We start from the raw sequence: 19,538 nt of genomic DNA, 5'->3' as shown, positions 1-19,538 counted from the left end.
TCAATAAATAATCGAATTACCGCTCTTTGCAAAGGTACTTGACTAATCTATTGGCATTTTCATTGTTTTTTGCCAGTTTTGAGCAAAGTATTGGTAAGTGTTTTATAGAATATTTTATTCATATCCCTTTCTAACTGACAAAGTACACTGACATCATAAAATTTGCAAGAAAATCTAATTATTTATGTTTTGATATGTTTCCCGTCTGTCAGATCTAACACATACATGTGTACAAATTTTCTCATTTTGATGAGACTATATATAAACTTATGGACTATTTAAATAAATGCATTAAATTTTATTGCTGAAATATTTGTCTGATTTGGGTCATGACACCGTAAAGGCAGTACTGGTGAAAGGTCGAGAATTGGTTCTTTGTAGAATGTGATTATCGATCAAACTTACCTACATGTACATACCTGTATTACGTCATGTAGTAGAAGTGAACATCCCAAAAGAGAATACACAGCTTCGAAAAGGGTCAGTCTACCAATCAATGTCAATATCTTATATTTGATTGTTTTTTAGCCTATATAATTACCACAAAATAGTGTAAAACTGGGTCGAGAGATGGTACATGGAGGCTAATAAAAAAAAAAATCCCATAACTCTGCAGAGTATTTATCCAAAAGAACGTCACATTCACCATGCACAACTTGGGTTGGTACTGATCACTTGTGTGAAGTTTCATTAAATTGTGTGCTAGGGTTCGGAAGATTTAGCGCGCACAAGATTGCATATGCAGACTGTATGTACATAGTATGTTAACAAATAAAAAAATAAATAAATAATAAAAAACCCATAACTCTGCAAGTTTTTTTTTTCTGAAAGAACCGAATATGCCCCATGCACAACACCTGTTGTTACTGATCACTTGTGTCAAGTTTCATTCAATTTTGTCATGGGGATGACGAGGGTGTGCACAAAATTGTGTTAATGTATACTCGTATGGTTTAGTAACAAAAAAACAAAGTCCAATAACTCTGCAGATTTTTTTTTCTGAAAGAACATAACATGCACAATGCACAACTTCTGTTGTTACTGATCACTTTTGTGAAGTTTCATTAAATTGTGCCCAGGTGATGAGGAGAGATGATGTGCACAAGATTGTTTCTATGTATTTAGTTAAGTAACAAACAACAAAGTCCCATAACTCTGCAGATATTTTTTTCTGAAAGAACCTAACATGCACAATGCACAAGTACTGTTGTTACTGATCACTTTTGTGAAGTTTCATTAAATTGCGTCAAGGGGATGAGGAGAGTTGGATCGCACAGATTCTGTCCCCTGCATACAAATTTGTAGTCGTGGGGTACAAAAATGCAGCAACGATAAGCACAAAAGTAATATACATGTATATATTTGAAAAATTGAATAGTTTTTATTACTACTCTTGGATGTGTAATCAATTTTATTAAAGAAATTGTCGAATAACAGTATGTTGTAATTACGGGAACCCAGCAACGCTGGTGGATACTAACCTGTATCTCGTAATTTTCGCAAGGACCCGAGCCACTTTCTGACACCCACTACCCATTACATATGTTTTATTGTGAAGCTCGTGTAATTTGCACGTGAAAACGGTTAACAAGGTTTCCAGCGAGCAGATGATGAACGTGGTCAGTAAATAAACACCTGCAATTAAATTAAGTATATGTTGGATTTTAATTGAAATTAGGACTAAATTTAGGATGGCAATTTCAAACTTCAGTGTGCTATATGTGCCAAAAACCAACGGACGAATGTCCTTACATTAAAGCATTCTAATTCTTTAGCAGACTTTCTGACCTACAGTCGTGAGGAGCGAGTGGTTCGAAGTCAGTGGCACTAACCAAGCGGCCGGCCACGCATGCACCTTTGCAATCGATGATTTATTACATAAGTGGTGAATGCACACATTTTAACCTTTAGCCTGCTAGCGTGAAGCGATTCGATTCTGCCTTTGCGACCAGTGCAGACCAAGATAAGCCTGCACGTCTGTGTAGGCTGATCATTGTCTGCACTGTTCGCAATTCAGTCAGTGAATTTTCAGTGAACACCCCTTCGAATGATAAATGGTATGGTGAAATTGAATGATGGACCATTCGATTTTAGAAATTTAGCAGGGTAAGGGTTAACCACATTAACCATATCAGTCAAAACATTTTAGCTACAATAGATGCAAAGTATGTATTATTTCAAAAACATTTTCCTTGTCATAACATATGTAGATACCAAGAAAGTTTTGATTTTGAGTCTCATCAAACACGCAATTAAAATTGTCTCAGCAGGCTAGGGCACATATGATTCTCGCTATGTGATGTTAGGACACTGGATAATGCGAATCCTGTGAGTAATGTCCACTTTGTAATACTGTAGTTTGGGATATGACTGTACATTTTTTTTCACTTTTGAATCTTTATATTACATGGTCTTATGACGGTGTTACATTATGAACACGACAAAAAAATGGCGTAATATCTTTGACCCCTAAATGTGTTCGCGACCATGAATATTTAAATTACATTTTCTTGTTATCGTGTTGAATTAAAGACGAAAAAAGAAAAATGAATAATATCTTTGACCCCTAAATATGACCCTGACCTTTGATATTTAGAGGTCTATAAATTGTACCTGACAATTCGTATTGTTATGTTGAATGACTGAGATATGCTATTTGAATATCAATCTACGTGTACAAAATACAAAAGTTATCGACCGAAAAAGAAATATAAGTAAAATCTTTTAAACCTCTAAGTGTGACCTTGACCTTTAAGTTAGGTGTCCATGTCGTACACGCAGCATATCATCTAGTAATGGTGAATGTTTATGCCAAACTATGTGAGTATTCGTTCACCGATACAAAAGTAACAGAACTATAGTTTATGGCTTCTGAGATTGACCTGTACCTCTAGTCTAGGGTCTACCTGTAGTCTTGTATATAATCAATTGTGTTTGTGCATAGTTACTTCTTTACCCCATACATACAGCGTTCTAGACCAGACACGAAAAATAATACGTTTTTACCTCGAAATTTGACCTTGATCTTTAAAGCAGACTACGTGTCCTAAATGTGACATTTTATCTTGTTCTGGGGCCGTATTCATAAAGCATCTTAAGTATAAGTTTTGACTTAATTTGAAGATTTTACTTAAGTTTGTGGTGATTTCAGCTTAAGTATAAGTAAAAAACTTAAGTCCTATTCATAAAACTGCTTAAACTTAAGATACGTAAGAAATCACTTAAGTCAGAAAACAAAATGGCGTCGTGAGTACGATAAGATTGTTGTTTTTTTTTCAGATAAAAGCACTTGAAACATAATTGTGCATGTTGTATCTGTCTGAAATTAATGTTGTTTTTTTAAATGTTTTCGTCCACAATAAAAGCCAAGAATTACTTATTCAGTTGTTTTATGAATAACAAATATACCTAAGTAAAATTAATTTCTTACTTAAGTAATACTTAAGTAAATAATCAATTTCTTATACTTATACTTAAGATGCTTTATAAATACGGCCCCTGGTGTTTGTTTCTGCCAAGGTTTTTGTATAGCCATTCAAGCATAAAAGCTAGGTATGATGCACAAGAAAAATGACCTTTATCCATTGACGTTTACTTTTCATCCTTACCTTTCAGCTAGGGATCTAGATGCGACCCTTTGTCTTGCCATCGTAGATATCATAAAAAAAGTTTAATCGTGCGCATAGCTCGACACACACACACATGTATGGACAATGGTAACATATGCCCCGTTTCCCTCATTTTAATGTTAATGAATAAAAAATCTTACTGAGAACGCATATATGGGTTGATGTTGGCGGTATATTTTCAGACACAATTGTCATAACAACTGACAATGACAACAGAATTGTCAGAGCAAATCCGATCTTCTCTCCGCTCTCCACTGGCAACACGAATACAAATGGCGCCATTGCAGCCAGGACGACAACCGGAAGAAGCATGTTCATCAGATAGTAGGAATATTTCCTCTTAAGGTGAACCGTAAACTTAACTGATGGCAACAGGTAACCATTTAAATCTCTGAAATACAAAACAGCATCCCCATTTTTGTCAATAACTGAAAAGTTAAATTTTAATGCAATCCTTTTTGAAACACCGCCAAATTTATGTCATTTCTTTAAATGACCACAATACTGTCATCAGTATCCTAGAGAAAATAGGAAAAAATAAATTTTATTTAATGAAATCTATGGAATAAACACTTATACCGTATATCAATGTAGTATGTAAAATATGTATGCAAAATAGTAACGCAGTTAAAATAGAATATGAAACAGTAGAACATAATCTTTTAGAGCGCATTATTTATTTCGCGACAAAACGGTTGTATATTATTCTGCACAAATCTGTCATCAGTCTTTTTTATTTAAGAACACTGACATCACGTCGATCAACTATTATGGCGCCATACATGCTCCAAGAATTATTGCTTCCTTATTTCATAAGCTCCGTTACGAAACAGACATGCGTAGTATTTCTCAAAAGGTAAGAAGGTAGTAATTCGCAAGATATGCCTCCGTGGTCCACACGAATATAGTCCATATCAATAATATAGTGTCATTTTCATGCCAGGTATAAGCTTTATTGAGGCTTGATTTTAACGAGGAATGTCTGCAGATGATTTTAAGCTACGCTATATGCTTCAAACATTGTGTGAAGCTGTTTAGTGAAATAAGAGTGAGAGTAGATATTTCCTAATTTCTTTCTACGAGATATTGGCGTTTGCATCATGTGTCTCAGACCATGGTTTCATTGCATTATGGTTAACCCCATATTGCTTTTTGTTATTTTTTTTAATTTTTGATTGCCTTAAGACCTACCTTAAAGACAAGGCTTCAAGACAAGCAGTGAAAGACCATAAATGCTGATTAACCTGAAACATGTTATAATTTGTCAATTTTACACAGAAAATAATAGCGGAGGCATTTAATACCTTCTAACCTAATATCGACGTTTACGTCTTTTTTGTGACTTAACTGAATTTAGATATTTGATAAAACATGATACTAACCTCGTCATATTTGCCACAGATGTATCAGTAATTTCCCATTCACCATGCTGCTAGTACAGGTCAAGGTTGACCTTTAGAATGGAAGAACTAAGACTTAACTCAGTTACTGCGTACATCCAGGTAGAAACCTAAAATATGAATCATATTCATTAATTTTCAGATTTTGTTTGTTTAATGTCACACCGACTCAGTCATTGATTATATGGCAACGGTCAAGCTTTTCATGGAAGGAGAAGATCGCAGGTGTTCCTCCGGGCAGTATTTCATACGGGCAGACATCTGTAAAAAGTGACATGAACAGTTTTTAGTTTTTCCATGTTTTAGGCAGATCACTACCAAATCACTTGTAGACAAATTATAAATAGTACTAATCTTTCTCCCTTTCTCCGTGCCCTTTCTCAAAAGCATCGTGTTTTGTTTTACTCTATCGCGTATCACTCTGCATTCTATCGAAATCGGCATGTTCCTACTGCGTGCTAGGTAAAAATGGCGGCGTAAGGTTCTAATGGTTCGGAAAGAGAAATTGAAAGAATATAAAAGGAGTAAATTCAGCATGTTTTACTAAACGAACTTTAGCTTTCTTATATAAAAGTTAAGACTCGCTTTTCTTTTTGTTTTCCTAAAGTAGCGATATAGTTCTTTATGTGAATATAAGTCTCTGCAAATCTGATATACTAGAAAATGTCAAAAAAATGTTATTAAGTGTTTTTTATTCGGAAATAAAGAACAGCCGGGTTTAGTGGTGCTCGGCCTTAATGCTAGACTAGCAATAGCGCATGTTCATTTCGTGTTATAACTTCTCCAGAATCCCTAGTGATACATTGGTACGCTCGTCCTACCGGACTTATCACTCGGGATTCTGCAGATGTTATAACACAAAAAGCATGCTTTATCCCTAATTTAAGACATGGTTGTTTTTAATGTCTTATCACTTTGCCGGAATATAGAGGCAACATATGTTTTAAAGTTACCACAAATTTGCAGCTCTGTGAATCAAAAGGGTAGTACTGTATGTTGATTGTACACTGCGCTATGAAATTGGCTGGCGCCATCCAGAATACATTTCCTTCGTCGTGTATCATAACAGGTGCACTCGCAAAGTCAGAATTGTCGTTTAACAATTTTATTTCATCAGCTCTGAAAAAAAGTGTTGCAGTTACGACACACAATTGTTTATTGTTTTAAATGTATAAAAGTGTGTGACAATATGCTTTTCTGTTTGGATTTTAATCACACCGACTCAGATTGGTCCCTGGCGATATAGCAGCTTGAAAGATGTTGAGTGGTTGAGGAGAAAGGTGTAAACATCCGGAGGCGCAATGGGAATAATGTCTGGCACAAACAATCGTCTGGTAGAGGGGTAGACTAGCCGCTTGACTGATAATAGATATATTTCTACATTTTTCTCCTGTTTTGTTGAATTCAATTCCATAGAGACAAAAGCCAGTCTATTTTAGAGATTTTCATAGAGGAATGATGTTAAAATTATCAGACTATGATATTGAACATAGGATATAGATTGTCTCAGTTTATTACATTCAGCCATAAAAATGTAAAAACGATAGTCTAGGAGCTAGTCTAGTAGAGGGGCTGACCCGTAAGCTTGCAGGACCATTTTATTACAGACAGAAATAAAACCCATATAAATGAAACTACAGAATGTCTGGTGGTGGAGATTATAAGAATCTTTCACTGGCTGAAGGCGTGGATTATACGGAAACAAGGCGCTGCCGAGTTACCGCAAAAACAGTACCCCGAGAGCCAGATATTTCCAGCCGCGCCTTCTACGAGTGAAAGAATCTTTTTTCTTGCATACCATATTCTTCAAAAAAAAAACAGATATAATGATTTCTTTTCTTTTAAGCACTATTTTATAATAGTAGCGTATGAATTTATGCCTTCATTTATAAATTACATTAAGAGATTCGTCTGTAAGACGAGTTTATCCAGCTCCGGCAGAACGCATCTTGTATGCAAGAATATGAAATGATAGTTTAATACTGAGGAAGAGGACGTTAAGTGATATTATCTAAAATTTAAATTGGAGATAATCCACATTGTTATAAACAAAGTCTTAAATATAGCGAAGGGAACAACATATTCCAAGGGATATTTCAGAACAAACATGAGTAAACGCTTTTTAGCAGAACAATAGGCTTAACAGATAATATTGTGTCAATCAGCGTTACTTAAGAATTTTAAATGCTGTTTTTGCATCTAGACAGGAACAATTCCAATAGCATATAGTTCAATCAATTCGATTTGTGTAGGAAAGAAGTGCACATTTATCAATGAATCTCTTGAAGTTGTGAATTCATGCGCGTTTTCCAGCTTTGTGCAAATGCGGGATCACCGATACCAATTTAAAACAACGCCCCTTATGGTCTATATTTAATGTTTGTGTTGTTATTCGCAAGGGTTTATACATGCAGGGACCAGAAATAGAATTCAATCCTACCATTAAGCACAATTAACCGTAATGGGACTTCTTGCAAATCCAGGAATCGCGCAATTCCTATCTTTACATTTTTTTACGGTAGCTTGCTTAAAAGTGATTTGTTTTCTATGAGTACCAGAAGACCAAAATAAATACCAGAAAATATATCATTTCAACAATTACATGGAACAAGCGAAAAGACCCACCCGACAAAAATTGTAACTAACCTACCGATAAAAATACAGTTCCTCATTTTTATCAACACCCTTAAAGCGAAAAAAAAATCATTTAAGTCATTAGAGTCAAGAGTTGAGAGAAAAAGATGCACTTACGCATTGCTTAGAACTATCGGCGGAGTCCACACCTCGCTGAATAGCGTCCTCGTATGCGTCAAATTCCCGTAACTAGAGGCTGTCCACTGCAAGCGATTATCTTTCCAGTCCTGTTAGGTACAAGTTGTTATGTCAAATTGGGAGGTCAAACCGTGAGCCAAGTTGCCAATACATATAGTTATAGCAGTAAACATGATCTTTAAGGAACCCCTGGTTTTATATAACACGAATGTTAAATAACCCCTACTGGAAAACTCTAGAACATCGAAGGGTCGATAACTCTTTCATATTCCTGTATAAAATTCAACACCAGCTTGTTAATGTTGACCATGACCATCTCATACCAACTAGAAAATTTGAACTTCCCCATACCCCAGTCTCGAACTCAGTATCATCCGAACTCCTTCTTTCTAAGAACTATACGTTGCTGAAACAGTCTCCCTGGTCTAGCCCCAGCCTCAATATCTTTACCCAGAGGCTGGTGACGGTCATTCTCATAATTTTCTGTTTTTTGTTGTTTTTTTTTTTACTTTCTAACATTTACTTTCTTTTTTTTATCTTTTAACCTTTGCACCTAACCTTTTTAGACATTAACATACAGGAACAATAGTTTTACAGGAAGAGTAATTTCAAGATTTATAAAAAATAAATGTATGAAATTTAGCCATGGATGATGGGAAGAAATTAAATGCCCCGAGCTTAATAAATGCCAAAAATACCTATTTTGACATTTTCAATACTGATGAAGAAGGTAATTTACTTACAATAATAAGAAACCCCACACTGTGTAAACGCTGTGTAACAATGTCCTGAAACGTAAAATAGAAGTTGTGTCAAACACTGAGATTCTCAGTTATAAATTGATGGATTGCGAGAGTCTAAGTATGTTGTACCAAATTTGCTGATCACCGTATTCTTAATAAGTACATTCAATTATGTTGCCTTCTACATGTCCTTTCAGTTATCGTGCACGGCTCGTATTGTGGCACATTTCTGGCTTAGTTAGCTAAACAGGATTTTTTTGTCATATATTTCAAATGCGTTTCGTTTCCTATACGATTCTAATGTTTAACATCAAAATTGAAATACACGATTTCCTAAGCGGAAAAAAATCTCCAAGTCTGGTTATCAAGAGCTTAGATTTTAAAGCAAATTGAATGCAACCAATGTGTTTTCTTCAAACACTAGATGAATTTACATTCGGCCCGTTCCCTAGTAACGGGAGAAAAATTGCGCGTATGCGCGTTCTACGTAGGGCAAACAGACATGGTCGCAGAATGTAAAGTACGTTTAAGTTGTATCACATTTCAGACTATTTGGCCATAATTAGTCTGTTTTGTAATAAGTTACCAATACATGACAAACATATATGTTATCCATTACACATCGACATCTGCCTTGCTCAAAATGAGAGACTTTGACAATAGTGTGCATATTACAACTCAGAATGAACAGGTAATAAACTATACTTTAGCTCATTCGGTTAAATGTTTACTAAAAACAGTAACTTCAGTGACAAAGCCGCGTCCCTTTAACATTTGTAATATCTTTAATGCAATGTAATTTGAAGGAAAAACTCTTTTGACAGATAAGATGAAAGAAAGTATGACATTTTCAGATAGGAGCAAATTTTATGTCTGTTTTGGGCGTGGATCTAGACACTTGAGAATGCTTGCGGACGGACGAAAAATAAGAATAAATACGAGTCCTCTGGTAATATATAATTGGTAACATATCTAGCTCTAAACAAGGCATTCTGTCCAATACATTTCGTCATTAAACTATTTTTATTATTTTTATACTGGTATGTTCACTCGTAAAATGCGCATGCGCGTTAAAATTTAAACATCCGGTTAAACAACCAGGCAACCGACGACATTGTAAATCCGTCTAGAGATTGAACTTCAAACTGTTTTAAGGGAGTTCTTGTATCATAATTTAAATGGCTCATATATTTATAACGGCTCGAAAACGTTTTGAACACCACCCTTGAATGCTTTCTTCACTAAGAGAGAAGTTCTGATGAAAGATGAGCATTTGGTACTTTTCTCAGCATTCCGCTATAGTCTATACAGTTATAAATAAATGATTTGGAAAAATTACCAGTTCCGTTATATGCAATAGTCCAAATTGTATCATGACATCTGTTTTTGACTGCGGTCTGAGTTTCGCTGTATAAGAAGTGAGCAGGTCCGCGTGTAGCTTCTCAGTGTCATTTACTGTGTAGGCATCTGCACTTAGCAGCACGCTGAACAATACTGAAATACAGATTTCCCATACAATCTACCAACTGTACGTGTAATGGTATTGTATAAATAAATGATTTCTGATTGGCCAGAATGACTCCTTGCTCAAAATTTCACATAATATTGCGTAATTGTACGGATGCTGTATATAGTTATGAAACTGCACAGTAACTACAAAAAGAGATCTCAAAGAACATCATTAAGAAGTGAATAAAATTATGTCAAATAAGACTTATTGTGATACAAAGGTAGAAACAAAATAATAGATTCTGTAACTTGTGCCACGACTTGTAAATGAGAACATATGACGGAAAGCGCCACTAAAACTGTGAATAAATATTTCTTAATGTAATGTATATACGGTTAAACCAGAAGGGGACACAATCTGGCGGCTTAATGCAGGTGGCTGGTTAAGACAAATTGAAATCAGATTAAAGTCAGCTAAGTGGGTGCTGTTAAATACAGGTGACCTCAAAGGCAGTTTAATCTGTACAACCGTTTTAGAATTGTAGATTTATCTGTAGTCAGCAACTCAGTCAAATTCATCGGACACATTATTTTCATGTAAATTTAGGGATTCTCTAAACCTAGTGTAACATATACTTGTATGTAAAAATACTACGTGTAATATATACGAAAACCTGCCTGTAACATGTCCATCTTCGTGTAACATGTGTATCTACCATCTACTTGTAACATGTACAAGAAGAGAAAAGGCAAATTTTCTAATATACGTAATGGAACCGTGGGTTTAACTCCTTAAATCGGAAGCAAATAATTCATTTAGCCCATGTAATGTCAATATTTTTACAAAGGTTTTTCGATTGTACACTGGCGATTGGTTTCATTAATACTCAATTGATTGTCTAAAGTAAATAGCTCATTAATTAGGCTTCTGTGTGCAATATCACTTATAGAATACTCGATTTGTAGTAAATCCTGAAATTCAATACTTTAATAACTTTCGGTAGATCAAACTAGTTAAATATGAATATTAATTGTACATTAATTGTAAGCAAACATGGCGAAGTCGATAAACATTATTTTACTAAAATGTTGGTTTTGGTGTTTACTTCGCACCAGTACAATACAGTAAAGGTTACACTTGGGACTTTATTCTGGAAATACTTCCATATCAAATAAGCTTGAAACTGAAAATAAATATTAAGTTATCAATTAGATACTGCTAAAATGCCTATATTGCATATAAACATAGAAAACTGTTTGAATTTTTTAATGTATGCCCGACTGTGATCTAGAAGCGTGTGCAAGCTGGCAAGTGTGGTGTTAAAAATTATTATCCATCAGAGGTAATAATAATAATAATAATAATAATAATAATGATGATGATGATGATGAAAAATGATGATGATAATAATAATAATAATAATAATAATAATAATAATAATAATAATAATTATAATCATCATCATTATCATCATCATCATCATTGATTTAAGTTGATCTATTTGCATCTAGATTATTGCTAATATCATATAATAAATAAAAAAATTACTTCTATCATAAATTATCCGCTAAATATGCGTATTGTTGTGTGAGATTACAGCATATATACAGAGTATATACAGTTTATTCATATAAATTCCGGAAGTTCTTAGACCTAAGAGGATTAGGTGATACATAATATATAAAATATTTCAATTATGTACTTTAAAATAAACGTAAGGACTGAAAGTCAATAGTTTTGATTATTGACCGGCAAGCCATTCAAGATTTTTTTTTTATAATTACACAACATCAGAAATAAATGTTCGTATCTTTTTCTACTGGTTTTGAGTTTAGCCCAGCAAAATGTAGTGTTGAGCTATACACCGGTCTATAGAACAACGACGATTTATATGTTTAGGAGTCATGTAATAACAGCAAATAATAAATATTTAGAAATCATTGGACCATTTCAATTTAAATATTTATGTAAAAAAAGAAATAATAGAAGTAAAAGTTACATATGTCTGAATGCATTTACCTTAAACATTTTTCTTTTAATTTACAATTCAGTATTTCAGTCCGTGAGTAAACTAATACAATTTGAAACGATACTATATGATATATAATCAGCAGCATACTACAATTTACTTTAAAATTAAAGTATTTTTAATGCACAAATTATTTATTTTCTATCTAGACCTGCTATTTATATACTGGCTTTTATTAAAAAATAATCGTCACTACTACAATATAATAAAAACTTATTTACTGTATGAAACTAAGACATAAAATATTCTTACCAAAAATGCTTATAATCTGTAGAAAACCCATCAGTGGAAACAGCTATAAATTCCGATCTATGTTTAAATTGAAAGTAAACTTATTATTTCACTAATATCTTTACTGCAAGCGTAAGAGTATTTAAGATTTTTCTATTTTATTTTATTTTATTGTACGCGTCGCATAAAAGAGATAGGTGATTAGTGTAGTTAAGTAGGGTATGACCATCTTATAGCAGGCTATGACGCATGTTATACGGAAATACCCGATGTTTTCCGATAGGTTAACGTTTGTTGACCTTAAAGACAGCAAATCACGCGCTAACTATCTGGATATATTACGAGTTCAAGGACACAGTACAAGAAGATTATATAATTATATTTAATTGCGAAAACAAATTGACCAGTTTGAAACTAGAACAGGCTGCGTATTATACGGAAATACCCGATGTGTCGTGGTTCGTTAAATTGACAAAGGTGGCTGACCTTACAAGAAGGGCAAATCATGCGCGTACTACCTGGGTATATCATAGGTTCGAAAACACAGTACAAAAAGATTATATGATTACAAGTCCAAAAATACTACACAAGAGGATTATTGAATTATCTAATTTATTCATAATTTTAGAACAAACATTTGGTTATACTAAAAATTAGTAAAAATGCAGTACGAACGCACTGTATGTGCGAAACTGGGCATAATCACAGCATTTAATTTTACCTTAGCTGTTACGATTTTGCACAATTTCGCACATGTAGTGATTTCATTCTACCCTCGGTTTTGTACCATGTTAAGCTCTACAGAGCTCATCTTGTACCATGTTAAGCTCTACAGAGCTCATCTTGTACCATGTTAAGCTCTACAGAGCTCATCTTCATGTTAAGAGATTTCCGAAAAAAGCAAATTTTAAAACGAATATTTAACTTCATATAAAATCTTTGTGGTCAAATAATGGCACCATATTCAGAAGAATTATAACAGCTATGAACCGTCTTATATATATTTTTTTTGAATACAAGGCCTTTTTCTGAAACAAAAAAAAAAAAACAACAAAATTCTTGTACCGTCTTATTGCTTACAATTCCTTTCTTTAAGCAAAAGGCGACAGTTTACCTACAGTTTTGTTTAAGTCGTTTATCAGGACAGTTTATTCAACTTAATTAAAGAGTTTTTTTTTCATTCATATCTAATACTTTTCACTGAGCAGGTTGTTTTTACCACTGGTCTCGTCATTTCGTTCTTGTACAATATTTTCTTATTTCAGAAATGTAATTGCAAGTTTATTTTGGAAATAAATATGCTTATATGCTTAAACGTAATATAACAGAAGTTGAATTCAAAAATAATTCATTGACAGTTCTCTGCATTAATACTGCCATACATTTTAGACATTTTTCTTTTGTTCTTAGATCTGTGGCCTTTCGCAGTTGGAATTAAAAAGTATTTGTAATGGACCCGCCTAATAGCCAGCTACGTCATTGTTTCCATTAAATGATCATGTGTTACAGTAATGATACTTTGATCTCCGTGCTGCTTTTATGTAATTGTTCAAGATTAAGGAAAAACAAAAATCAGTCGGCTTAACAGATTTGTCACAGTTTATGTTAAGATTTTTTGACCTTATTAGACCAATAAAATAATGAAAATGAATGCTCATTTTTAAATAGTAGGGACAGTCATCGATATATAGAACGGTCTAATAGCCAGTTATGTCATTGTTTCTGTTAACAGAAATCGTTTGTAACAATATTTGACCTCTGTTTAAAAACCCATTCACTGAATTAGGCGTCAACAGTAAATAACTATTGCATTTATGTAATGGTCAACTGATTAAGTGATTAACTGCTTAAAAGTACATTAGGAAAATTAACCTGGCTTTTGACATCAGATACACGATTTGACTTAAATCAGGAACATAAAGAGCTAAATGTGGTTCTCGACGGATTTTTTTTGCGTTCTTCCGTCGTTTATGTCCGCACTTATGAAATTTAACTGAAGAAAATTGTCAATTGAAAGAGGACCCGGGATGGGGTTTATAACTACTTGGACAACTAGGTTCGACCTTTTATTGATCCAAGCAAAATTGAGGGTTCCGAAATCTTGTCGAAAACCGATACGTTCTTAGTTCAGTTGTATATAATTTTGAATGTGAAATATCAGTATTTTGGCACTTTATTTAGTGTACTGCTGCTCACATTTCAAAAGGCTTAGTGTCATTGAAAAGTGTCTGTGCCGTGTTGGGGTTTAATACGTTCATATGTATATAATGTTGTATTTGACATGTCCATTTTTGGCCCTTTATTCAGTGAACTGCTGCTCATCGGTTCAATGTCACATTTCAAAAGGCTTAGTCTCGTTGAAAAGTGCTTGTTCCAAGCCTGTTGAAAACCGCTACGTATACGTTCATTCGTATATACTCAGTATAATATAGTTTTGAATGTGACATGTCCGTTTTGGCCCTTTATTTAGTGTACTGCTGCTCGTCGGGTTCATTTCAAAAAGCTAAATGTCATTCAAAAGTGCTTGTTCTAAGCTACTATATGATACCTTCCTTTTACAGTTTTACAAATCCCAAGTCTCAGGAGAAGCACGTGTAGGTATAATAATTGACAAGCAAATATGAAATTTAACAGGAAATATTGACAACTGCAACAGGAAAGGTCACGGGATGGGGTTTGATACGGAAAATAAGTAAGTGCTTGGTTTTCTACATTCAGATGTATATAATTTTGTATGTGAAATGTCCGTTTCTTGCACTTTATTCAGTTTGCTGCTACTCATCGGTTCAATGTCACATTTCAAAAGGCTAAGTGTTGTTGAAAAGTGCATGTGCCAAGCTACATTACGATACCTTCCTGTGCCCGTGCGCGTATAATATTTGGCAAGCATATATATGCAATTTAGCAGAAGAATTTTGATTTAAACATATTTTATTCCTTCCTTTTTATGACAACGTATACAATGTACATATACAGAAATTATACAAAACATTCTAAGAAAGGTAAAAGAGTTGGACCACAAGTTCATATAACATTAGTAATTCGGTCCGTCCCCGAAGGTATATTTAAAGGAAAATTTTATATTATAGATTGCATTGTATTCTTATAAAAATGACAAAATGTAATTGGAAGAGAACAAAGTTAAGCGAAATGAATAACAACAATGTTGGAGAATAAGTAGAATGATTTAACTGTAAAAATTAAAAGAAAGCTAGATAGATGGTAATATAAGAAGAGAGAGAGAGAGTCCAGAGTGTTCCAAGGGTCGTAACTTGATGTGTGGGGTACAACTGCGTTAAGTTTATATACTAAAGTAATACGGCAGCAATCAGATTTCTTAATGAAAACGATTTGTATGTTTGATATATTTTTGTACTTCTAAAAATATTAGTGAATTTTCTTCTTCAGTATAATTTTCATCTCCAAACAAAAGAGTACGCGTATATTCAGTGGATGAAAGATACGTGTGGCGTTAAAAAGTTGTATTCTTTGTAAAGCATAATGTCTACATTTAAAGAGAAAATGTTCGGCATCTTCAGTATCGTGACCACAATCACATGCAGCATTGTCTCTCAAATGATTTTTATATAAATCAGCATTTAAATTACTGCATTTATTACGCATTTGAGCATGGTAAACCGAGTACAGCCTTTCGCCAATACAAAAATATGTAGGTACAGATGAAGGTTTGTATTTTAGTTTAAGTTTTGATTTAAAAATATGAATTGTGGATGACTCTCTTATATCGGATTCTAAATCGTTCCATAAAGAAGAAGCTGATGGAATAAACGAGTTAGCAAATATTTGCGTACGACGAGCAACTGTTATATAATCATTCCTGTTTCTTAGAAGATAGGGTACATCATTGGCAACTGTATCTGGAATAAGATTTAATAGATAGTCCGGTAATGTACGATGCTTAGCTTTATACATGGTAAAGAGTTTCTGAATGTTTCGTCTATCGGACAGAGATACCCAACCAATTTCATTAAGAAGACGTTCGATAGAAACAGACCTCGTAAGACCTGTGACAATACGTGCAGCCTCGTATTGGAGTTTTTCAAGAGAATGTTTTTCGTAATCTGCACAGCCATCCCAGACTATTGATGCGTATTCTAGAACAGGTCTCATGTAGGATATATAAATCTGATTTAACGTATTTCTTTTTAGTTTGAACTTTAATGCTCTCATTGACCCTAGAATTTTTGAGGCAGATGAAAGTATATTATTGATATGATCGTGCCATTTACCATCTGATCTAAAAGTAACTCCTAAATGTTTATGACTGTCAACATAATCAAGATGAACATTATCAAAGTAAAGAGACGGTTTAACTTCAGATCCGAGAGTAAAAAATACCACTTCTGTTTGTTCGGATTAAAAGTTACTAACCAACGCTTGGACCATTCAGCTATTTTATTTAAGTCGTCATTTAATGTACTTTCCATAGAAGCAATATCAGAGGTGGAAACTGCGAGAGAACTGTCGTCTGCAAAGAGCCGTGTTACACTAGCAAGGTTGTCTGCAATGTCATTGACATAGGTTAAAAATAATAAGGGCCCAAGTACAGAGCCCTGTGGAACACCTGCAGTGACATACTTACAATCAGAATATGAAGAACCTACAAATACCTTTTGATTGCGATTACTTAAATAATCTTCAATCCATTGCAAAATGTGTCCATTAATTCCGTTTTGTTTTAATTTAAAAAAGTAATCCATCATGCCAGACACGGTCGAAGGCTTTTGAAATGTCACAAAAAACCATACATGTTGGGATTTTATTATCGAAGGAGTAACAGATTTGGTGATAAATGTCTAACAGCTGATATACAGTAGTGTGCCCTGGTAAAAAACCTGACTGCCTTTCGTAAATTAACTCATTAGCAAATAGATGATTGTAAATGTGTTTAAACATAACTCTTTCCATAACCTTACCAACGCAGCTGATTAAAGATATAGGTCTATAGTTTGAAGGACTATTTTTATTACCTTTCTTAAAAAGTGGCATAACTACGGCCGATTTCCAGACTGCGGGATATTTTCTTTCGGATAACGACCTATTAAAGAGAATACACAATGGCTTACAAATTGAGTTTTTACATTCTTTTAACATTTTGTGACTTATTTCATCGGGCCCAGATAATTTATTTAAAACGAGAGAAAATAAAATATCAATAATTTCTTGTTCTTGAATATAAAAATCCTGTAAGACGTTATTAGTTTTTGGGAGAAATTCTGGAAGGTTTGTTCGTGAGCCATCAACTGTAGATATAGATACAAAGTAATCATTTAAACAATTCGCTTTTTCGGTATCTGACGTATAAATCACATCATTGCCATCGATATCAACATTTAATGGTGGTATAATTTCACAGTTTTTGTTGTCTTTTACTAATTGTTTAACTGTTTTCCAATACGATCTTGGATTATTATACATACTGTCACTTAATGTAGATTCTAAGTCATTATAGTATTTTTGTTTAACATGTGTTTTAAGATTGTTTACTTTATTCCGAAGTTGTTTGTAAACGTTCCAGTCATTAATTTTACCAGATCTTATAGCTATAGATTTTTGACGGTCTCTTTTACGGGAAGTACGACGAATGAATGAGTCATACCATGGTCTATCCTTTGGCCTTATCGTTACATAGTTGGACGGAATACAGCGTTTTGCTAGTTCCATAAATTTAGTATTAAAATTTTCGGAAGCCTCATCGATTGTGTTTAAATCAAGAAATGACCAATCAGTTGCAATTATCAAGTCGTTGAGTTTATCGAAATCTGCACGGTTATAATACCATACTAGTCTTTTATAACGAACAGATGGGGGTAAATTAAACTTCTTGTAAATAAAAGTGCCAAAATGGTCACTTATATACCTCGGGGTATGAAAAATACCGGAATGTAAAAGTAAATCCGCATCAGAGATGGCAATAGGGTCGATTAATGTTGATGAATTTGCTGAAACCCTTGTCGGTTCCGAAATAACATTATACATATTGTTTAATAAGATCACGTCTCGAAATTTATGATTACTAGAGTTAAGCTGGTCTTCATTAATGTCCCCTACTAACAGAATTTTACCACATTTTTGAAAAGCATTTTCAAGACAAATACTTAGCCTGTCCCAAAATTCAACACCTGTGTTTGGTGGTCTATATATATTTGCAGAAGAATATGGACAACTAGAAGAGAAGAGGCACCGGGATAGGGTTTAATACAGAGGTGTTATGCATGGGGTCATATGCGGAAAATAAGTAAGTACTTTGTCATATGGGTCCGTCCTTCTGTTGATGAAGGGTTAAAATTGAGGGTTCCAAAATCTTGTTGAAAACCGCTATGATCTACGTTCATATGTATGTAATTGTGTATGTGACATGTTCGTGTTTTGGCACTTTATTATTCTGTGTACTGCTGCTTATCGGTTCAATGTCACATTTCAAAAGGCTTAGTGTCGTTGAAAAATGCTTGTTCAAAGTTACTATCTGATACCTTCCTTTTACAGTTCTACTAATTACAAGACCCAGGAGAAGTGCGTGCGGGTGAAATAATTTACAGCAAATATGAAATATAACAGGAAAAATTGACAACCGAAAGAGGAAAGGTCCCGGCATGGGGTTATATACGGAAAATAAGTAAGTAGTTGGTCATCTTGGTCCAACTTTCTGTTGATTGCAAGCAAAAATTGAGGGTTCCAAAATCCTGCTGAAAATCGCTACGTTCTACGTTCATTTGTATATAGTTTTCAATGTGACTTGTCCGTTATTGGCCCTTTATTCAGTGTACTGCTGTTCATCGGTTCAACGTCACATTTCAAAAGGCTTAGTGTCATTCAAAAGTGCCAAGCTACTACAAAATGTATATGATACCTCCCTTTTACAGTTCTGTAAATGGACAACTGAAAGAGAAGAGGCACCGGGATGGGGTTTAATACAGAGGTGTTATGCATGGACTTTATTATTCTGTTTATTGCTGCTCATCGGTTCAATGTCACGTCTGAAAAGGCTTAGTGCCATTGAAAAGTGCAACAGACACTAATCTCTGTGAATGCTGTGTATATGAGTAAATCTTGAATTTCGATGCATGAACCACTTAAAAAATTATTTCAGCTGTGTTCCAAGATCAGGTCAGTCAATGTGACAAGTGCATGAAGTTCCTATGAATAATGACAGTATAGTAGATAAATAAGGAGTCAAGCCTCAGAGTGAGTGCATTGAAGTTATACCTACATGTGATATTGCTTATAAGTCTGGACAGTTGTACCGACACCCTATACTAAACA

General features: G+C 34.1%; 1 protein-coding gene across 1 annotated transcript in view; it reads right to left on the bottom strand.

Annotated features, from left to right (window-relative positions):
• The window catches only part of LOC123530394 (acetylcholine receptor subunit beta-type acr-3-like), a 115,759-nt gene extending 110,740 nt beyond the window's left edge, over nt 1-5,019 (bottom strand). The window contains exons 1-3 of the mRNA XM_045311164.2: nt 5,012-5,019; nt 3,770-4,020; nt 1,482-1,635 (exon numbers count right to left, since the gene is read on the bottom strand). Coding sequence (XP_045167099.2) covers nt 1,482-1,635; nt 3,770-4,020; nt 5,012-5,019 — 413 coding nt within the window. The remainder of the gene's footprint in view (nt 1-1,481; nt 1,636-3,769; nt 4,021-5,011) is intronic.
• Nucleotides 5,020-19,538: the final 14,519 nt, after the last annotated feature.

This window comes from Mercenaria mercenaria, chromosome 13 (assembly GCF_021730395.1).
Source record: "Mercenaria mercenaria strain notata chromosome 13, MADL_Memer_1, whole genome shotgun sequence".
Classification (NCBI taxonomy): Eukaryota; Metazoa; Mollusca; class Bivalvia; order Venerida; family Veneridae; genus Mercenaria; species Mercenaria mercenaria.
Note: the sequence above shows the minus strand (reverse complement) of the source record. Positions and strands in the feature narration are given on the sequence as shown.